Here is a 22,770-nt window from a genome sequence, read left to right on the forward strand (position 1 = left end):
GATTCACTTTTGCAATAAAATAAATGTTTGTCTGATGTTTGGATGATGATACATCAGTGTATTTATGTAGTTTTGTTTCATGTGCAACACCACAGTCAACAAAACATGACTCTTGTAACTTCTATAATTATAGTGCATATGGTGGGGCAGGAATTAACAATAAGCTGTTCCTGAATGATGTTCAGCTTTATTTATTTATTTATTTGCTATGTCTGGTGCGATTTGAAATTTCATAATACAGGAGCCATAAAACACAGACCAACTGGTTTCAATGCTGATAGACTTTTATTTTGGCATGAGCCAAGAAAGAAGAGTCAGACTGCAGAATAAAGTGGAGCTCAAAGCATTCTTTCCATAACACATTCAGTCTGCTCTTATTAAAGGCACAAAACCTCAGAGACAGTCCAGTGTTTGTGCTTTTCACAGGGATTTCATGCCTCTGGATCAGACCTGGGATCATCACACGTTCTTGGTACAGACAGATGGAAGAGGAGTCTGACAGTCCAGATCATTCCAGAACCATCTACCTGTAAGTACCAACAACATGTGAGTCAGTCAGTGCTACAGACCAAGACCTGAGACCTGAGACGTTCACGTTAATATGGTTTGTTTTATTATAGTGACATTTTGGTGATTTACCTTCAGTAAAAATGTGTAGACAGTCCTCATTACCCTGATCGTTGTCAGGTTGTCCAGGACGCCAGTTTGTGTATTTGAAAGGTGTTCCATCAGTCCATCTCCACTTGCCCTCCTATAAAACAGAAGAGAATCAAATGTAGTGACGTGTTTCAGTGTCTGATGAAGACAAATCCAACCACAGGACATTGACTGTGTTTAGGGTTGATGGAGGGGACACAGAATAAGTCAGGAGAGACACATTCAGGCTGGTTTGAGCTACAAAGCCATGAATTAGTTGTTATGTGTCAACATCAGTCACCAAGAGTCAGTGATTATGTGAACAGTGCAGAAAGAGAATTCAATAGTTGTTCTTTAAAGAAGAACTTCATGACATCTGATAAAATGACTGAGTGTCTGATCTGAGTCAGTGTTGGTTTGGACTGAAGTTTGACAATGAGGAAGGAGAATCAACATTAGCAGCTTCTACCATAACACATGTCCATTGTTGTCAGCAGTCCAGCTGCATTGTGGGTAATGTAGGCTGTTCATTGTGATGGTAACAATATGACATTAAGACAAAGCCAATATCAGCTGAGTATTTATCTGTCAGACTGTGTGAATTTACCTCTGTAATATCATGGCCTCCAACCCATGTGAGTCCTGTCCCTTTAGCATCAGTGATCACTTTCTGAATCACTGCATACTCCTCAGCATCACGCACAGATGTAAGCCATCCACCCTGACGAAGACAGTTTTTCTACAGTGCAGATAAACAGACAGTGGAGTCAGTAAAGAAGCAAAATGAGCTGAGTAGTAGGAAAACACCAAGGCAGGAATAGATGCCAGTGTTAAAGTGAACACAGACCAAATAAACAGTGTAGAATCATTGTGGACTAAATCCACATCACTCTGATTACCTGAGCATCAGTCCAGGTCATGGCTTTGGGAACATAGGTGAAGCAACGATTTTTACTGGGCCTCCAAACGTCACGACAATCAAAGGAAAATGCTAAAGACAAACAAAATGCATAATGTTGAGTTTCTCATGAATTTAAACAACCTCCCTGTTTCTGACAAAGATACTAACAATTACCTTTGTTTCCCTTCATTGTGTTGGGCTAGTAAAATTAACCACTTTCTCCTTGAATATACATATATATATGTTATATAGGGTATCACTGCATCTCTTCCTCTGACACATTAAAACTCATTATGTCCATAATTATTAAACAGTTTCCTTTGGTCCACAGCTGCATCTTTGGATGAAGGTGAGAAAATACAGAAATGACCATAAAGGAAATAATCAGGTTTTATTTCTGATGTGTCTTAATGTATGAAGAAGTACAAAGCCCTTAGTTTGCCTTAAAGTAAGTCAGAGAGAAGGAAATGTGCAGGATGTTGTATCTAACTCTGATGAACAAAGTGGTCAAAGTCCAATAACACAAACTCTAATAGACTGGGTTGGAATTTGGGCAGTGCAGCTCTGTGTAGAACATCCTGTCAGCATCATTTCCAGAGACACAACAGGTGGAAAGACATTATATTGATCCATTTCATATCTGTGTTGGGCTCTAGGAAACTTAACGCAGAAGTCATTTGGTTTGATCCACAGAATATATACATTTATAACATCTGCATATCTATTCCATAAACATATATACACACAATATATAGTGTAGTAATACTCACCCTGAGCTGTGTCCAGAGCCAACAGGGCACAAAGAAGAGCAGCCAGAATCAGAGTCTTCATGGTGAAGATGATGCAGATGTTAAAGATGAAGCTGATCCCACTGGAGCCTCTCATACCAGATAAGTTCCTATTACCTAGAAAACACTGCTCCACTTTAATTCCAGTTTCTTATTAAAGTACTTGACCTAAGTCAGAGAGCCTGGCAGCACTAGTCAGCACTTGATAGTCCAAACTGCGAACTCCAAACAGGTCAGACTAGATTTTAAATCTCAATATAAGATCATCTCATTTCCTTAGAAGTACAGTGTGTTGACAGTAACTGTGGCCTGTGTTTGGTCGTGTACATGAGTATTGAGGAAATATGGTCTTGTTGTGCCTTAAATTCACAGACGTAACTTAAATGTGTTCAGCCAGGCAGGTTAAGCAGAGACCGTCCCTTGATGCTGGCCCTGGACCATATATGGATCTTGTGCCTTAAGTTGTGATTGGCTCAAAGGATCATTCAGAGGAGACAGAACGCTGGACAGACTGAGACACCTGGATGTTTTGTGTCCATGCAAACTCTAGAGCTGGTACGTTCCCAGTTTTTAGCCAGGCCAGTGGATGATATGGATGGCAGTGTGGAAATGTCCCAGACAACCTGGATGCTGTAATGGAAAAATTAGTTTTAATGATTGATTATTCTTCCTGACCTAGTATAGTCTTACACTAAGGGACACAGTGTTCTCAAGGATGTTGGTGAATAGTATCTGGGAGAAAGGTTCCTTAGGACACTAGGTGTTATTGGTGTTAAATTATTTGCATTTACTTTGCATGTCTGTATAAGTAGCGGTTTCAGCCTAGTAGGGGCTGAGCAACTGGGGAACAACATGGGAAGACCCTGATCAATTGTGTTCAACTATGTTTGCTCCTTTCTTGCAAGAAATATATTCATAAAAGACAGTCGGTCTGCACTCTCTTTATTGCTCATCCAACAACGGTTGTTTTGCCACAACAATTTTGGAGGTTCCACTGAGATCTGTCAAGTGGTCGTCGGGGAAGACGGGTACAGGGGATAGTCGACACCCTGAAGCATCAATCTTCAGCCTCAACCTCCGCTGATGAACAGCGTAGAGATGGAGGACTGTGTGCGTCTGCCCTGATCTTCGAGCTCAAAAATTTATCTTACCGGGTGAGTCGTAATGAGACATAAATTGGTAAAATGGGATCCATAATCCATAGACTGAAATATTATTCAATGTGAAAAAAAAAAAAAAACAAAACTGTTTTGTCACTACGTTTGTCCAGTTGGGGAAGACAATCGGGCTGTCAGTACTCTAAGTTGATTAGGTTGGGAACCTTCGATCTAAAGCTGATTGGGTCAGGGACTCAGGGGTTAGGAACTCAGGCTTTAGTGTTATCCTTAGAATACGGGTCTAAACAGCCGTAGACTTAAATAAGGGGTTCGGAACCTCCGGCTGGTGTCTACTCGATCCTAGACATAAGAGTCCGGGACTCAGGATCGTCTCCGCAGATAGTCTGTGCTGAGGTACTTTTAGTCCATCAGGGATGGGACAAACTGAAAGTAGGAGACCCACAAATATGGGTCAGCGTGGTCCGATAGTCGACATCATGAGGGGCAAATATGGTGACAAAGCGGTGGCATGCCTACAAACATGGATAAATGATTATGGGTTCCCTGAGGGAGATTCTTTGAGTAAAAACCAATTGGAGAAGTTGGAGGAAAGGTTAAAGGAAGCAGAAGCAAAACTGGTGAAGAAAAAGACAATATCAACTAAAATTGCTGTAAAAAGACTATAAAATGCATGAAGAGTGTTTGAGACTGTGGAAGAATGAGGTAGAGTACAGGGAAAGAAAACAACTGCAAAAAGTAATGCCTAAATCTAATACTTCGGAGGATGAGGTTGATAAAAAGCAGTGGAAAGGCTCAAAATCCTCAGATGTGTCTTTCACTTCAGATGTTAAAGATGGAAGGAGGGAGAATATATCACAGCAGATTACACAACTCCCAAATACTCCCGGTGTCTCTTGTCTCTATCCTCAGATTCACACGGCGCTGAAACTGGACTCTGACCTGGACTCCTGTCTGTCAGGCCCTGCACCACCACCACCTCCACCACCACCATCTCCACCTCTTCCGCCACCCCCTCCACCTCTATCATTCCAGGAAGGGGGAACACAGCAGTACAGCCCTCAGACAGTCAGTGCATCAGCTCCACCTCCACAGGCCACTCCGTCTCCACCTACTCTCACACCACAGCAGCTGCCTGTGCTTTCCCAACAACAACCTGTATTCTCACCACAACAGCAATATATGCTCTCACCGCAATCGCAGCCTGTGGGTTGGCCCCCAGTATCACCAGCACCAACTTCTGTGCCTCAGCCCTCATTTGGGTTGATGCTAAAGTCTGATCCATCACCCAACGGACAGGCGCGGACATACACGATGCCTATGGTTGAGGTTGGGGGCCCACAGGGTCCACAACTGGTTTTCAGAGCATGGACTGAGGATGATGTTCAGGCATCAGCAAGTCACCTTCCTTCTCCAACGGATTCAGGTGAAAAGTTTTCATATCACCTAGGAGTATTCTGCCAGGAGTTCCGGCCCACAGGAGCTGAACTAAGACGTGTTTTGGCAGCAAAGTTGTCAGAGGCAGACCTACAGAAACTCTCACCTGATCTGCCACCTCCTGAACTGCGCTGTAAACATGTCACCTGGGAACACAATGACACCACATATCGAGAGACAATCACTCGACTGATGACAAAGGTGAAAATTGCCTTTCCATGCCTGATAGATATGGGAAAAGTCACAGCATGCACACAGAAAGAAGTTGTGCGTCTAACCTGCATTGGATTGAACAAGGGAGCACGTCTGGACGAGGTGCGCAGACATGCAGTTCATGCTGAAGAATATGGTCAGAAACAGAGAAAGGAGCTTCATTTGCCTTCAATGACAATGTTGCATTCTGCAACTAACCAAAACTACTACAAGCGAGAGGGGGGACGTAGAGGTCGTGGACAACGCAGAGGCAACTTCAAGAATGCAAATACAGATAACAGAAGGAGCAAGGATGTCTGTTTCCGATGTGGAAAAGAGGGACACTGGGCTAGAGACTGCAACTCCACATTGGGAGGATGCCCACACTGCCAAGGAACTGGACATCGTGCAGCTGAATGTCCAGTTGCACCTCAGGGTAACTGACGGCAGGACAACAGGCTGGAGGACCGGCCACAGCGACCGGGTACAGAGGAGGGAGGTAAGGGCACTGACACACACTGCAATGAAGACACGCTTACACTCACATACACTGATATGCCACTAAAAGCTAACTGCAATGAAGAATGCTTGCCTGCAACTGATTCAGAAATGTTGTCACAGTGTATACAGGCATTGGAGGAAAAGATTAAGCCTGAGCAAGGAACTTATGTGCATTATGAAAATGAGAGTCTACACAGACTTCCAGAGCTTGTGTTAAAGGTTAATGGGGAAGATTTAAGTTTTCTTGTTGATATTGGAGCTACAAGATCAATCATAAGAGCTTCTGCATTGTCAGTCCCTCCGACAATGACAGGAAATTACATTTACAGTATTGGTTCTTCTGGCCAGACGGTAAAAGAGTATTTAACTAAACCGTTAACATGTGTACACACTTTGGGTCACATTTTCAAGCATGCTTTTATGTTATCACCTTTGTGGCCTATGAATTTACTAGGGAGAGATTTGATGATTAAATTGGGCATTTCTTTAATTTCAACACCAGAAGGTGTCCAAGTTGCAGCCAACGAAGACCTACTGACCACACACATGGTCAAACACAGTTCAGATTCTCTGATGTATGCATACGAGTGGCAGTTACAACAATCCACATTGTCTGCAGACTTGATTGACATAACTCATAATCTTGTGTCTCCTGAGAACACAGAGTTTATGACTGTCGGAGACTTACATTGTACAGCACATGTGTCATTTGGTTCTGATGTAACATTTGAAAAATTGTGGGAGAGAAAATCAGCTGATAAATTGGCTACCACTTTCTTATTTTGGTCGACCAATCGATGTGCACTCTCAGTCTCTCTATTAGATGAGCAGGAGAGACTCTTTTCTGTTTCTAATTCAGTTCCACACATCTCTCTATCCAAATCTAAACTTGAAGAGTGGAGAGATTTGGGCCCTTTTGTTAGACGTTGTTTATCTGTACATGACTGGAGAACTGTTGATACAGATCCAGATGTGATGTATTCATTTTCAATGAAAGCTTACAGAAAATCTTATACTTCTGTTGTGCACGCCACACGCACAGTTGCTTTGGTACCTGAATCTCACAGACACACATCTTGTCACACACTAATGTCTGATACTGAGTTTGCCTTGACTCCAGCGCTGCAGACAGTGCCAGACACACTCTGGGCAAAGCATAAATATGATGTAGGCCTTATCAAGAACTGTGAACCAGTCATGATAACACCAAAGTCTACATACAGACCCCGCAGACGCCAATATCCTCTGAAACAGGAGGCCATTGATGGTATTACACCTGTCTTTGAGTCACTCAAGCAAGCGGGTATTATTGTGCCATGTGATAACAGTCCTTGCTGCACTCCCATTTTTCCAGTGAAGAAGATCAGAGATGCAGACAAACCTACTGAATGGTGTTTTGTACAGGATTTACAAGCAGTGAATGACGCTGTGCAACCTCGTGTTAATAATGTGCCTAACCCTTACACTATTCTTTCACAGGTGCCTTCATCTGCTCAGTGGTTTTCAGTTGTTGACTTGGCTAATGCTTTCTTTAGTGTGCCTGTTCATTCAGACAGTTGATTTTGGTTTGCTTTTCAGTTTCAAGGGAAAACATGGACATGGACTCGTCTGTGTCAGGGTTATTGTGAAAGTCCGACTATCTTCAATGAGGCGCTGAGACGAAGCCTGGAATCTCTTGTTTTGTCTCCTGACACCTGAAGCAGAAAAGGCATTTGTTAACATGAAGCTGGCTTTGCAAACTGCTCCAACACTTGGACTTCCTGTTCCCACACAGCCTTTGTGCAGACTGTTGAAGAGAAAAACTGTTGTATGACATCTGTACTTTTACAGCAGCATGGTGGAAAACTTAGACCTGTGGCTTACTTTTCATCTAAACTGGATCCTGTTCCTGCTGGTCTTCCTCGCTGTCTTCGTGCTGTAGCGGCAGCAGAAAAGGCAGTGGTAGCATCACGTGACATTGTGGGATGTTCTGACCTGACTCTATTGGTGCCACATGCCGTTTCACTAATCCTGTTGGAGCAGAAAACCTCGCACCTGTCTACGGCCAGGTGGCTACGATACAACACGGTTCTTCTCGACATGCCTAACATCACAGTGAAACGTTGTACTGTTCTGAATCCTGCAACTCTCCTTCCAACTCCTGATGATGGAGAACCTCATAACTGTGTTGCTTCCCTCCAACAGGTCTGCTCACCACGACCCGACTTAAAAGAGACCCCACTAACAAATCCTGACCTCATTCTATTTACGGATGGTTCAGCTTTCAGGAATTCTGACACTGGTACTGCTCATGTGGGTTATGCTGTCTGCTCTGAACATGCTGTTTTAATGTCTGGTCCATTACCACCACACTACTCAGCTCAGGCGGCTGAGTTAGTGGTTCTCACAGAAGCATGTAAATTGGCGGAGAATAAATCTGTGACAATTTGGGTAGATTCTAGATATGTGTTTGGCATAACACATGACTATGGTGCCCTTTGGTGTCACAGACACTTTTTAAAATCAGATGGAAAACCTATTCTTCATCATGATAAAGTTGCAGATCTTCTTGATGCATTGCTGTTGCCTAAACAAATATCTGTCTGCAAATGTGCAGCTCACACTAAGGGGGATGACACTGTCTCCAGGGGCAACCGCAAAGCTGATGCAGCTGCAAAGGCCGCAGCTCTGAGACCACTCCCACTCGACACTATCTGTTTGTCTGCTGACTCTCCACCTCTCTCCCTCTCAGCTCTGCAAAGTTTCTCCTCACCACAGGAGAGAAAGACCTGGAGAGCGGCTGATGCTGAGTACAGAGATGAAGTTTGGTGGGGACCTAATGGGAAACCTTGTCTTCCGAAACACTTTTTCCCTCATTATGCAAAATTGACACATGGCCTGGATCATGCGTCAAAAGGGGGGATGGTAGCTGCAATAAGAAAACATTGGTTTGTAAAAGGTTTTACGTCCTATGCACAGAAATTTTGTCAGTCCTGTATGATTTGTGCTACATATAACAGCAGCCGCACACACACACAGGCTCAAGCAGCACATGTACCGCCTACAAGTCCTTTTGAACACTTGATGATGGACTTCATTGAGCTCACTCCAGCTGAAGGGAAGAAATACTGTTTGGTTATGGTTGGCATGTGGTCTAAATGGATTGAAGTGTTTCCTTCCAAACATGCCAGCAGCCAGGTTGTAGCCAAAGCGTTGCTCACTGAAATCATTCCTAGGTGTAAGCAGCGACAACGGCACACACTTTGTAAATGAAGCAATTAATCAAGTGGGTTCTTTCTTAGGTATTGATCTCAAAAGACACTGCGCATATCATCCAGCCAGTGGGGGAGCTGTTGAGAGAGAAAATGGCACCCTCAAGCAGAAGCTGGCAAAGTGCTGTGAGGCTCGGCCAAAAGCCCTGCCATTGGTGGTCATGTATATGAGAATGAGACATAGACACAGGGGAAATCTCAGTCCCTTTGAATCCTGTTTGGAAGTCCACCACAGTTGGGTATAAATCCTAAAACCAGACCTGTTCCCTCTACCACTCTACCCTCTATCACTTTTCAGAACAATAGGGAAGTACAGACCTAATTATCTGATTAAACGAACAATTATTTGCATTTACTTTGCATGTCTGTATAAGTAGCGGCCTCAGCCTAGTAGGGGCTGAGCAACTGGGGAACAACATGGGAAGACCCTGATCAATTGTGTTCAACTATGTTTGTTCCTTTCTTGCAAGAAATATATTCATAAAAGACAGTCGGTCTGCTCTCTCTTTATTGCTCATCCAACAACGGTTGTTTTGCCACAACAATGCCTTTCCACGAAGACAGACTCAGTGTCTCTGGTCCAACAACGCCCTGGATCAGTTTCACATGTCATCATGATCACAAGATCAACATATTTCAGGAGAACAATATCTGGATTCAACCCTCATGGCCTCATCTGTGCAAACCAGAATCTACAATATCTTTATGGATGGATGGATGGATGGATGGATGGATGGATTGATTGGTGAACTGAAGTCGTGTGAAGACGTGTTTACTGGACATGAGTAATTCCACCTGGATTCTAACTGTGAAGAGGGACAGCTTTGGAACAGCAGCTGGACACATTTTTAACACAGACAGTAACAAAGACATTTCTTCACACATTTAAATCTAATTTTAAAATGTTTGATTTTACATGTACTTTACTGGTAGAAAAATCCCTAATAAACAGGATTACATGGGAAGGCAAATCCTTTTGTTTTACTCTCTCTTTTACAGACCAAGACCTGAGACTGTCTATTGAGGCCATGGTCACATCAGTATATAGACAGATTGTCTATTACCAAAGTTTGGTGAGTTACCTCCAAAGTTCATTTGAATGCAGTTCTGATTGCCATCCTTGTTATCACGATGTCCAGGAGACCAGTTTGTGTATATGAAAGGTGTTCCATCAGCCCAGAACCATGAACCCTTCTGGAACAACAGAACAGCGTAGTATTTTATATTGCAGCAATCTGACAGGTCTACCTAGACTGCAGCTAGTTAACTAAGGACACCCAAACTACTTCTTTGCACAAGCCTATATTTGCCTTTATTAGCACCACAACTCAGTATAACAAACTCCATCTCCCTACAGGCCCCCATCATCAGGGAGGTCCCTCCCACAACAATCCTCCACACTTACGGTGCCACTAACCCATCTCCCCAAAACACGACACACATGCTCCCAAACCCCTGTATTAACTCCAGAACACACAATGAACAGTTCACAACCAGAACACACACAGTAGAACAATAGAACAGATAAGGTAACCAGCCAGTTTTCCTTTACCCAGAGTGCTTTGCGCCAGGCATCCCCCTGTGGCTGATGTATAGTCAGTGGTGTTGTACGGTGTCCCAGCATGCATAGCGTAACTTGGCTGGCTGGCACAGACATACAGCCTCAGTGTGACTTTTTAAATCTGTCTTTGAGAAAGACGTTCTCTGGATACACAGTTACAATAGCTGTTAAAAGCACAGACCAAGTACAACGCTGTCGCCGGTGACACACTGTGAGTGACGTGACTGTGAGGTAAAGCAGACGACAAATCAAGAGCCACAGCTCCACATGTGTCAGGAACCAAAACAAAGAGCAGGACAGATGATGAGGGCTGCAGCTGCTCAGAGACAACAGTGGGTTGTGTCTCTGTCATCAGCTTCTGACAGGATGAAGCTGAACAAGTTCAGACCCACCTGGAGACCTTAGCCCCCTGTGACCCTGGATAGCAGGACTTATACCTACGTTACCTTCAACTACCATAACACACCTGAGTGGCATAGTGGTTAATGTGGGCGGTTCATTATGAGGCAGACGATAGTATATGAGTGTAAAGTGTCAGAATCTGTTACCTGTTGTGCATCAGAGCCTCCAATCCATGCTTTTTTACTGTCTTTGCTGGCAGAGAGTATCACATTCTGAATAGCCGCATATTCGTCTTTGTCACGCACAGATGCAAGGTTTGCACCCAGGGACTGGCAGTTTTTCTACAGTGCAGATAAACAGACAGTGGAGTCAGTAAAGAAGCAAAATGAGCTGAGTAGTAGGAAAACACCAAGGCAGGAATAGATGCCAGTGTTAAAGTGAACACAGACCAAATAAACAGTGTAGAATCATTGTGGACTGAATCCACATCACTCTGATTACCTGAGCAGCAGGCCAGGACGTGACTTTGGGAACATAGAAGAAGCAACGGTCTTTGTAGTCAGTCCAACCAGAGGGACAAGCTGGTTTGTCTCCACACTGGCCTGAAGAGAAGCAAAGAAAAACACATATTATTGAGTTTGCATTGAAGTTAAACCTCTTCCATGTATCCCAGAAAGACGCTGTTCATGAATTTTTCACTTCCATGTTTGTTGTTTTGGGGCAGCACCTTTGATGAAAGTGATAAAATAGAGAAATGACCATAAAGACAATTCAGGATGTATTTCATGTTTTATAGAAGTACTGTATGAAGTATAAATCCATTTGGTGCCTTGAAGTGATTCAACAGGTAGAAGTGTGCAGTATAATTTGTAGTAAATTCATGGGGTCAGGTAAACTTCAGAGGTCTAACTCTTACAGAGTGTTAAAACTCCAATAACAGAATCTCTACGTTTTATAGTTGGGGTCAATGAGGCATCAACCAGAAGTAACGTTTCATTTTCTTGAGCAGAGAACTGAATCTTGTACAAGTGTTAGGAACTTTAGTTCATGGATGGATTACTGAACATGTCTGTCTCAGCAGGTTCTCAGGGGCCCAGAGTGTCTCAGGGGCCCCTAGACCAGAGAACCATAATGGGGCTGTTAGCCTTTCATTAGAAAGTCAATAAAATTACTAAAAACCTTAAAAAATCCACAAACTGAGGAAAAATTGATTCACAGAAACTAAAATGAGAGAAAACCACTATAAAATAATTCTAAAATAGCTATTTATAGTATCATTTCTGAAAACATACTTTACTTTTTGTGCCTAAAACTTACACAGTGCTGTACATACAATACATGCATATATGTGTTTTACATGAATATGAATTTTATTGTCATATACATACAGGGTGCAGGATAAACCACAATACTCACCCTGAGCTGTGTCCAGAGCCAACAGGGCACAAAGAAGAGCAGCCAGAATCAGAGTCTTCATGGTGAAGATGATGCAGATGTTAAAGATGAGGCTGATATCTCTGTAGGGAACAGACCTGTAAAGACTGACAGCCTGTCAAAGACAAGACACCAGATGATCAGGGAGTTGGAGTCTCCGGTATTTATGTAGTGAAGCTGTTTGCTGAGCATAAATGTTCTTCAGCAACGCCCTGAATTAATTTCACAGTTTCCCAGATGCCACTCTTTGAGCCACCCAGTGAAGCACCAATAAGTAAATAAGTATTAAAATAATAAATATTCTATTATGTCTTAAGGGGAAACATTTTATGACTTTTATTCAGTGTTTATTAGTTCAGTCATGTGTATTAAAGAAAACCAAACTCTGATCCAACCTTTCGTCATGATCTGGGAGCTGTTTGGGGAACTGATGGTGGATCTTTGTTGGTGAGTGAAATACTTTGTCACACAGTTTGTACTTTTCTGTTTCCCTTTATCATTTACAGTCACATTAATGAAATACTTGGTGGCTTCAGGTACCTGCCCCTTCCATAGCTAAGTACTATAGAAATCCATGGTAGTTACTGGGATCTTCAGGACAGCACTTCCAGATACCACCTGGAGGAATTCTCTACAGTGTCTCCTGTGGCCTCAGAAATCTCTGGAGCTTCACAAGACCTACTGGAGGTCTAAGGGTTGTTCTGAGATTAGAAGGTTATATTGCATCTTCCTTGAATTTAACCAAACATTATCCCAGAGGAGGAAAAGCTGCAAATTAAGGAAAGTTGACTTAAGTCAAACAGGCCTGCAGTGTTAGTCAGCACTAACTAATCCAATCCAAACTGAAACCAGGTCAGACTGTCTGTCTATAAACCAGTCATTTACCTAAAGTGATGTCAGTGTAACTGATGGGGCTGTTTGGTCTCACTGGTGTCACTGATCAGGTTTCAAGTCAAACCAAAGAAAGATGGACTGTCAGGTGTCAGACATTAGTGACCTGCTAGTTATTTTCCAGTCTGACAGTGGTGCCATATCTCAGTGAAAACTGTTTTATTAACCTTTACGTTGTGTAAAAATGTCATTAGAGGACAAAGCAACAGAATCTCAGAGCAGTGTGAAGTAGCAGGAAACTGTCATCTACAAATTTAGGTCTCAGATTAACAGAAAATAAACAGTTTTGAATAAAAAATCAAATATCCTTATGATAAAATCCGGAATTTCCAGTAAGACCTCTGCTTTGGGCTTCTGCTGTCTGAGATATTCACTAAATACTCCATCGCTCTGGGCCATCTTCCTGATGTACTGATGGATCTTTGGTGGTTCTTCTCAGATGGTGGCTATAATGCTCACCAGTCCTCGACCTCTTCCGTCCTCTTAGTGTACAGTCTCAGGATGCTGGATTTGGGGTGAAACTCTCCATGCATTGTGAGGAGCTTCCTTGTCTTGACATCAGCAGCCTCTATCTCCTCTTTTGGCCAGCTTATTGTACCAGCGGGGTATCCGATGCCCGGCAGGGCATAGGTGTTGATGGCTTGGACCTTGTTCTTCCCATTTAGCTTACTTCTTAGGACTTGCTTTACTCTCTGTGGCTTCTTTACTTCCAGTACATTTACATTAACATTCCAGTGTCATTGCTGTAGACCCTGGTGGTGTGGATCAGTGAGTCAATGTCTTCGATGTCTTTCTTGTAATCAATCCAGGCAGTGCACAGGTTGGTCAGTCTGGTCTTACAGAGTTCTGCCCCCCTGGTGTTCTTCCCCATTCCTTTCTGGGCCCTGCTCAAGTATTCAGCCATGTGCTTACTCGTATTAGCTGCTATGATGCCTGACAGGAGCTTCCATGTTGTGCAGAGACAGGTTATTGATGGTAGTTGGATGGGACTGCTCTCTTTTGGGGGTCCTTCAGGATCAAGACTGTCCTTCCTTCAGTTATCCATTCAGGGTGAGTCCCATCTATTTGTAGCTGGTTCATTTGATCTGCCAGGTGCTCATGGAGTGGAGTTAGCTTCTTTAGACAGTAGGTGTGGATCATGTCAGTTCCTGGTGCTGATCATTTCTTCATGCCTGGGTTTCCAAATTTCCATATGTCCCACATCCTCTTCATATAACCCCTTTCCCTGGGATTACTTATGTAGTAGTGTTCCAGCAGTTCTCTATTCTCTGCCCTCGTCCATGAGTGTCGTGTTCCAGTTGCCCACTTCATATCAGGCTGCCCTGGTTCCCCAGCACCTGACGCAGACCTTGTTGACCCAGGCAACGTCTGAGCCGGTATAATAATAATAATAATACTTTTATTTATAAGGCGCTTTAAGAACAGCAATAGCTGACACAAAGTGCCGTACACCAAAACAAACAGGAAACAAATATACCTATAAAATAATAATTTTAAAAATAGGTTAAAAGTTTTATAAAATAAAACAATAAAAAACAGTTCATAATCAATCCATCACGCCGGTCCAAAGGGTAGCGGTTTAGACATTAATGGCTGTGTGTTAAGTTATTTTGAGGAGAAAGCAAATTTACACTGTTTTACAAGTTGTACACTCACTACTTTACATTGTAGCAAAGTGTCATTTCTTCAGTGTTGTTGTTGGGGTTATAAGGACAAAAGTTCAAATTGTTGCCATTGTGGAATTAGATCTGAAGACAGGATGTTTATGTGAGAGGTCTGTTTCTCCAGCTGACCTCCATAACCTTATGACCCATGATGAACTGAAGTTTTATTGCACCCAAGTATCCTGTGTCTGGTTTTGTTCCCCACTATACAAATAAAGGACTGCTAAGTGAAAAGAGGGAGAAGGGTGTAAGTCGCATGGGGGAGAGAAGAAAGTCTCTTCTCTCCGTTTGCAACTGAGGCGTTTTCACTTGCAGACATATACTCGGTACAAAGTTGTCGTGTGTTTCATTACCTTCAGGAAAAGAACCATGTCAGTGTAGCGTAAACTTGACAGTTGTCACATGAAAAGATATAATAAATTATTTACAAAAATGTGAGGTGTGGACTCACTTCTGTCAGATACTGTATAAAGTTGTACTGGATGAGACTTGAACTGTCTGAAGGACTATTGTTATTAGGCCATCAGCTCATGTCAAAGGCCACTGGAGGTCCTGTACTAGAACTGTTCTGTGTATCTAGAAAAACATTTATTTGAATGAAGTCAAAGAACCTTGGAGCACTAGTCAACACTATGATGAAGTCCAAACTCAAAAGAAGTCGGACTGGACTTGTATGTAAATATAAGGTCGTCTCATTTACCTAAAAGTATATATTTTCCTCTGTGTAACTTCTACTACTGTTTGGTCTTGGGGTGATACAGAGGTAGATATTCTGTATCAATGTGTTGGATCCAAGTCTAGTCCAAGTCCAGGTTTACTGATGGATGGTCGGGTTTTCAAGCTGGTCGACCTTAAAGAGTTCCCAGAAATGACCCCACGGTTCTGTGAGTCATTTTGTCAGACCAACAGCCAGAAGAACCTCGGCTGAGGGTCCTAGTGAGCCGAACCAATACTACAACTACAACAGACTATGGGTCAAATGATGGCAGCACTTATCAAAACTAAACCATGTCTGATGCATCGTTATTTAAAACATAAATCTTGCAACTTTGATAATTACAGTCCATATTGTGGGGCACAAAATTCCAATAAGTAGCCTCAAAAATAATGTTGTACAGTATCATTTATTTATTTATTTGCTATGTCTGGTGTGATTTGAAATTTCATAATACAGGAGCCAGAAAACACAGACCAACTGGTTTCAATGCTGATAGACTTTTATTTTGGCATGAGCCAAGAAAGAAGAGTCAGACTGCAGAATAAAGTGGAGCTCAAAGCATTCTTTCCATAACACATTCAGTCTGCTCTTATTAAAGGCACAAAACCTCAGAGACAGTCCAGCTCCTGTTTATGTTACTTGTCTCTTCCTTCCTTCAGTAGCGTTACAGCCATAGAAAAGAAACAGATGATATATACTGGATATGATAGAAGATGTCAAATGAGATACAGTAGAATTCAGGTTCTATGAGACTGATGGCACAAAATGTGAGAGTATGCAAAGACAAACACACCTCCACCAGTGTTTGTGCTTTTCACAGGGATTTCATGCCTCTGGATCAGACCTGGGATCAGTACAGCTTCTTGATACAGACAGATGGAAGAGGAGTCTGACAGTCCAGATCATTCCAGAACCTTCTACCTGTAAGTACCAACAACATGTGAGTCAGTCAGTGCTACAGACCAAGACCTGAGACCTGAGACGTTCACGTTCATATGGTTTGTTTTATTATAGTGACATTTTGGTGATTTACCTTCAGTGGTTATGTGTAGACAGTTCTCATTGCCCTGCCAGTTGTCAGGTTGTCCAGGAGCCCAGTTTGTGTATGTGAAAGCTGTTCCATCAGTCCATCTCCACTTGCCCTCCTATAAACCAGAAGAGAATCAAATGTAGTGACGTGTTTCAGTGTCTGATGAAGACAAATCCAACCACAGGACACTGACTGTGTTTAGGGTTGATGGAGGGGACACAGAATAAGTCAGGAGAGACACATTCAGGCTGGTTTGAGCTACAAAGCCATGAATTAGTTGTTATGTGGAATATCAGCTGAGTATTTATCTGTCAGACTGTCCTTATGAACAGTTTACCTGTTGTGCATCAGTGCCTCCAATCCATGCTGCTTTACTTTGACCAATCAAATTCTGAAAGGCCCCATTCTCCTGAGAATCACGCACAGGTGCAAGGTTTCCTCCCAGGGTGTGGCAGTTTCTCTACAGTGCAGATAAACAGACAGTGGAGTCAGTAAAGAAGCAAAATGAGCTGAGTAGTAGGAAAACACCAAGGCAGGAATAGATGCCAGTGTTAAAGTGAACACAGACCAAATAAACAGTGTAGAATCATTGTGGACTGAATCCACATCACTCTGATTACCTGAGCATCAGCCTAGGTCATGGCTCTGGGAACAAAGATGTAGCAACGGAATTTAATTCTTGTCCAGCCCCACTTACAAAGAGGTGGGAAGAATCCTGAAGACAAACAAAATGCATAATGTTGAGTTTTGCATGAATTTGAATTAACCTTCCTGTTTCCGGTGAAGATACTAAGAATAAACTTTCCCTTTGAGTATTAGAGTATTGTCACATTTCTTCCTGTCACTCACTAAAACTCATTATGTACATATTATTAAACTTTTTAATCACCAGAACATCCTGTCAGCATCATTTGCAGAGACACAACAGGTGGGAAGACATCATATTGATCCATTTCATATCTGTGTTGGGCTCTAGGACACTACACATGGAGCGATTCAAAGTGTCACACGTTTTTACAGCAGTATTTGCAGTCGTTTTGTTTTGCATCAAGAATGCAGTGGTTTTAATCCTGTGCTGGGCTAACACTAAAAATAATCCAAAGTGCAGTCCCTCTTTCTGCCACCGGGTGTCACAAAATTTATCCTGTTTGTGGACGCTGAAATACACAGGTGCTGCCACAGATAAATAATTCTAGTCTGTTACACCAGGTTTCAAAGGTCTATTAACCATGGAGACAACACCATAAGTTACTAAATTAGTAAACACTACATACAGTTTGCTGGAAAATTGTCAGCTGGGCTTCAGTAAAAGACCACATGGAGAGAGGAGACAAGAGGTTTAAGGGTACTATTGCACTGTCCATTTTGAGTCAAAGACAACTGACAGCTGATACTGCTGTGGCTGCAGATGACAGTCTATAATGTACTGTATGTTACTGTCCTTTCTCACTTGGTAAATCTTAGTGAATTCCCAAAAATGAACAATTCACTGAAAAGATGTGAATCACCTTTTGACGAGTGCATTTACATTTGAATATACGTAAGTAAAGTTTATTTATATAGAATCATTCACAGATAAAAATCACAAAGTGCTTCACAATAAAATGCAAAGTAAAATCATATAAGTGCTTAAATAAAGGAAACACACTTTCAGATAAATGTAAAGATTCATTAAACATATAAAAACAGACAGACGTAGAGCCATAGTCTAACTAATGTAAAGCTCCAGCCTGGTCCACACTGACGCAGTCTCTCACAGAATACTATCATTCCTGGTCTATAAGTTTTGCTTTTTATTGTTCTCAGGTTTGTCCTGCAACTTATGTGTTTATTTACTGTAATTCTGTTGAGTAGTCACTAACGTTAGAATACACTCTTGGCATTATCATGAAGATAATACTGTACCACTGACCAAGTCAAAACATTTCTGTTCATGTTAAGCTCTGACTCCTAGTGTAACACAAGTGAACATGTTGCCCAGAAGAAACAGCTATACTGTAGACTTCAAAGTGAAGTAAATAAAGTCTGGTTTCTGTTCAGCAAGGCTGTTTTTGCTAAAAATGACTAATATTCAGGTACAACTTATAGTCCATAAAATACGGTACAGTAAACCCTCCAAATTTTCGGGGGTTACGTTCCTGCGAATTGTGAAAAAATGCCTATTTTTATAGTTTAAACCCTAAATATGCCCCCAGACATGCTCTCAAAACACTTTCATTTAATTTCATACTCAGCTTAATACATTAGTAGTAAATAAATTAGTGACCTAATTAGTAAATTATATTGTTCTTAATAATTTAGCGTTAAAACGCATGAAAAATTCTATATTGCCACGAAAAAATACATAGACATATTTGCGGTTTCTGTGAAATTGTGGGGGTTTCCGTGAACAGTTATTAGTTAGGTTCCAAGGAAAAATCTGCAAACTCTGAACCACTTCGTTGGGGTACACTACATATTTATTTACAAAATATGGGAATGTATTACATATACATACACATATATACACACAAAATGCCCAAGATATAGTGTAGTAATACTCACCCTGAGCTGAGGTCTGAGCCAACAGGGCACAAAGAAGAGCAGCCAGAATCAGAGTCTTCATGGTGAAGATGATGCAGATGTTAAAGATGAGGCTGATATCTCTGTAGGGAACAGACCTGTAAAGACTGACAGCCTGTCAAAGACAAGACACCAGATGATCAGTCACTGGTATTTATTTAGTGAGACTGTTTGCAGAGCATCTTCATCTTCAGCAACGCCCAATTTTTCAGTTTCCTGTAAGTAAATAAGTCTCAAAATAAAAAATATTCTATTGTCTTGACGGGGAAACATTATGTTCCCTGAGATAAAATTCAACATACTCCAGTGTAAGACAGAACATCACAAACCTTAAGGCCATAACGTCAAAGAACGTCCTAATGTGACTTTTCCTGTGTTTATTAGTTCAGACGTGTCAGCAGGACAGACTGAACAGTGTAGACAGTTGTAGGCAGCAGAGATACAGCAAAAACCTTTCAAATCCCTTTTAAACAGATTGTTGCTGCTGATGTTGTGGATGTAAATAAAAGACAAAACCCAGCTGGTGGAGAATTTCTGGGTAAATGTTGATGGGAGCTGTAGTTTTTGCTCACACTAGCAGCATGTTAGCCTGCTACAATGCTGAACAAACATATTTATTATTCCACCTGCTCAGAATCAGCATGAACAAATGAAATATCACCTTGAGTCAACAGGCAGTTTTAAGGAAAACCAAACTCTGATCCAACCTTTCATCATGATCTGGAAGCTGTTTGGGGAACTGATGGTGGATCTTTGTTGGTGAGTGAAATACTTTGTCACACAACACAACTTGAATTTTTCAGTTACCCTTTATCATTTAAACTCACATTAATGAAACACTTGGTGGCTTCAGGTACCTGCCCTGTCCATAAAGCTGCAAATTAACAGAACATTTACTCAACCTAAGTCAAACAGGCCTGCAGTGCTAGTCAGCACTAACTAATCCAATCCAAACTGAAACAGGTCAGACTGTCTGTCTATAAACCAGTCATTTACCTAAAGTGATGTCAGTGTAACTGATGGGGCTGTTTGGTCTCACTGGTGTCACTGATCAGGTTTCAAGTCAAGCCAAAGAAAGATGGACTGTCAGGTGTCAGACATTAGTGACCTGCTAGTTATTTTCCAGTCTGACAGTGGTGCCAAGGTGTAGCCGCCTTTGAAGACTTGAAATATGAAGCACCTGTATCAGTGGATCAGGATGAGCTGAGCCCTTGGCCCCCTGCTGGCCCAATACGATATAAGACCACCATGACACATAGCACCAAACACCTGATAACAGATCTGAGTTCTGATTGGCTGAAAGGAAAATACACAGTGGAAGCAAATCAGGAAATAACTGGACACATGAAGACTGAGAATCCAGGATCCCTAAAAGTTTCAGACAGTACTGATGTGCTGAATCAAGGCGCCTGTGTTAGTGTTGCTGAGTTCTCAGTGTTTAGGCAGGCTAGTGGGGTACAGCTGTGTGGGTCTCTCACTTGGGGCCAAGCTGAACCAGGATGGATCACCATGAGGTTTAGTAGAGGCCTCTTCCCCCCAGTGGTCAGTGGTGAGCCTGTGACATCTGGAGTAGCAGCTGACCAGCTGTGTTTCTACACTGGATAATTTGGCAGAAAACAAATGTTGATAGTGAACATTTTCCTGATGCAGCCAGACATGTTGATGAACAAGCTTTTCCTGAGTGTGTTGTTAAAGCACAGACCAGGTTCCTTCAGAACTGTTGGTATTTAGCTGAATATGAACATAGGAGCTGCAGAAACATGTAGACGTGTCTCAGCTGATGTGGCTCCAAGACAAACAGGAAGGTCTGTGAAAACTGTTTAGTTGTGTAATAATTTCATTAGAGGACACAGCAACAGAATCTCAGAGCAGTGAGAAGTATCATGAAATTGTCATCTACAAATTTCAATTCCAGTCTCAGATTTACATTAATGGAAGAAAAACTAAAATACTGTTTGGAATAAAAAGTAAAACACAACAAAGTAAGTACATAGTGCATGCCATGAAGGAACCATTTTGCAGAATCAAATGTTTTTTGTCTAGTACTACTTGCTATTTACAGACTCAATTCATTTTATAGCATACCAGTTAGCTTAGCTAGCTAGGCTCATTGCAGCCACTGATACTGTTAAACTATTCATCTTTATTTGTTAAAAATCTTTTTTTGTTTTTGAAAATATTTAACTTTATTGTTGTTATTATCATAACAATGTTATGTTATAATGGATCGGGTGGCTGTTTGGGGAACTGATGGTGGATCTTTGTTGGAGGAGGAAAAGCTGCAAATTTAACTTAACTTAAGTCAAACAGGCCTGCAGTGTTAGTCAGCACTAACTAATCCAATCCAAACTGAAACCAGGTCAGACTGTCTGTCTATAAACCAGTCATTTACCTAAAGTGATGTCAGTGTAACTGATGGGGCTGTTTGGTCTCACTGGTGTCACTGATCAGGTTTCAAGTCAAGCCAAAGAAAAGACGACAGCAGATCTCCTCGGGAATAGTAGAGAACAGCGCCCCCAGGTGGATGCACAGAGGAATGTATGACAGTAAGTAAAATGCTTGTGTCACAGTAATGAGCTGTAGTTCTGAGACAGAATGAGGTTTGGACACTTTAGTTGTCTCCTCTTGTATCTTAAATAACAGTCACATGTTTTTCAAATTTCTGTCCATAATATATTCAGTTCATGCTAATTTGTGAGCCTGATCCCCCCTGAAATACTGCACATCATTTGAGTCCTGCCACCCAGAACCACAACTATTCTGAAAAAGTTGACCTAGGACGTCCAGATGGGGGCAGCACTAATCTAAATCCATCCATCATCTATACCCACTTATTCCTAACCAGGGTCACAGGGATCTGCTGGAGCCAATCCCAGCTGACTTTTTTATCTTTAATAATATTGTAGATTGTGGTTTGCACAGATGAGGCCATGAGGGTTGAATCCAGATATTGTTCTCCTGAAATATGTTGATCTTGTGATCATGATGACATTTGATATTTGTGTAGGGAAATAGCTCAAAAAGCCTTTAGCCTCTAGTCTCTGCCAACACATGTCCTGACTGGAGAAACGGTTCCTGCTGTTTTAACATGTTATTGAACTTTTTATTTATTTCCTGTCAGGCGACATTAAAGTTTGCTCTGACTGTTTGTAATGAGCAGGTGACAGATCAGCTTTGGGCGACATGTGAAACTGATCCAGGGCGTTGTTGGACCAGAGACACTGAGTCTGTCTTCGTGGAAAGGCATTATAAATGTGATGGAAGTTTTCCTCTTCATGAGCTTGTGCAAATTTCCATAACAGAAAAAGTTTACTCAACATCAGTGATCTCAACATCTTCATCTGTGTGTTTCTCTTCCTCTGTAGTTGGATATTTCCCCCTGATGAAGTTAACACAGTGACGTCGTGTGGACAGGTGCGTGTACTGCAGGCTGTACAGCAGGTACAACAACATACATGCTGAAGCTAAATCAGCATCAATACAGCTTTTATTATAAAGTTGGCCTCAGTGCCATGTGGTGGTTTTATGGCTGTACTCTAGGAGGCTGTGGCCTTACATGTCAGTGTGATATTTATGCTGACCTGAAAACTGTTTAACACCATAGTTACAGTTCACAGTTGAACAGGTTTGGAATCATTTGTCATTATGTTCAGTATTATAGTAGAGGATTTTGACAGAACAGGAGCTATAACATAGAGTCATAGACCACATTGATTTAATGCTTGACATTTTTATTTTTGCTCTAAA

General features: G+C 41.8%; 2 protein-coding genes across 4 annotated transcripts; both read right to left on the minus strand.

Moving 5' to 3' along the window:
• Positions 1-444: 444 nt before the first annotated feature.
• On the minus strand, positions 445-12,310 carry LOC113141130 (ladderlectin-like). 3 transcript variants are annotated; one of them, XM_026325382.1, is made up of 5 exons: positions 12,141-12,310; positions 1,536-1,627; positions 1,244-1,375; positions 640-751; positions 445-527 (listed from the first exon to the last, which is right to left on the minus strand). In XM_026325382.1, the coding sequence occupies exons 1-5, from the start codon at positions 12,199-12,201 to the stop codon at positions 460-462; spliced, it is 465 nt and encodes a 154-aa protein (XP_026181167.1). In that variant the 5' UTR covers positions 12,202-12,310; the 3' UTR covers positions 445-459. The 3 variants fall into 3 exon arrangements, with proteins under 3 accessions (XP_026181167.1, XP_026181160.1, XP_026181151.1); XM_026325375.1 differs by lacking the exons at positions 445-527; positions 640-751; positions 1,244-1,375; positions 1,536-1,627 and adding exons at positions 9,479-9,627; positions 9,904-10,015; positions 10,931-11,065; positions 11,226-11,326; XM_026325366.1 differs by lacking the exons at positions 445-527; positions 640-751; positions 1,244-1,375; positions 1,536-1,627 and adding exons at positions 9,479-9,657; positions 9,904-10,015; positions 10,931-11,065; positions 11,226-11,326.
• Positions 12,311-16,172: 3,862 nt separating this feature from the next.
• LOC113125433 (ladderlectin-like) lies at positions 16,173-19,363 on the minus strand. The gene is made up of 5 exons (XM_026298885.1): positions 19,353-19,363; positions 19,006-19,018; positions 16,799-16,921; positions 16,465-16,576; positions 16,173-16,352 (listed from the first exon to the last, which is right to left on the minus strand). The coding sequence occupies exons 1-5, from the start codon at positions 19,361-19,363 to the stop codon at positions 16,282-16,284; spliced, it is 330 nt and encodes a 109-aa protein (XP_026154670.1). The 3' UTR covers positions 16,173-16,281.
• Between the last annotated feature and the right edge of the window lie 3,407 nt (positions 19,364-22,770).

This window comes from Mastacembelus armatus, chromosome 18 (genome assembly GCF_900324485.2).
Source record: "Mastacembelus armatus chromosome 18, fMasArm1.2, whole genome shotgun sequence".
NCBI classification, from domain to species: domain Eukaryota; kingdom Metazoa; phylum Chordata; class Actinopteri; order Synbranchiformes; family Mastacembelidae; genus Mastacembelus; species Mastacembelus armatus.

What these genes read in the sequence shown, in the direction of transcription:
- LOC113141130 (XM_026325366.1), bottom strand. Translation starts at nt 12,201, where the DNA reads ATGAAGACTCTGATTCTGGCTGCTCTTCTTTGTGCCCTGTTGGCTCTG. An exon ending in GGCTCTGGACACAGCTCAGG is followed by an intron (nt 11,327 to 12,140) that starts GTGAGTATTGTG and finishes GCTTCTCTTCAG; the next exon opens with GCCAGTGTGGAGACAAACCA. An exon ending in CGTCCTGGCCTGCTGCTCAG is followed by an intron (nt 11,066 to 11,225) that starts GTAATCAGAGTG and finishes TCTGCACTGTAG; the next exon opens with AAAAACTGCCAGTCCCTGGG.
- LOC113125433 (XM_026298885.1), bottom strand. An exon ending in GAGGCACTGATGCACAACAG is followed by an intron (nt 16,577 to 16,798) that starts GTAAACTGTTCA and finishes TCTGGTTTATAG; the next exon opens with GAGGGCAAGTGGAGATGGAC. An exon ending in TCTACACATAACCACTGAAG is followed by an intron (nt 16,353 to 16,464) that starts GTAAATCACCAA and finishes TGGTACTTACAG; the next exon opens with GTAGAAGGTTCTGGAATGAT.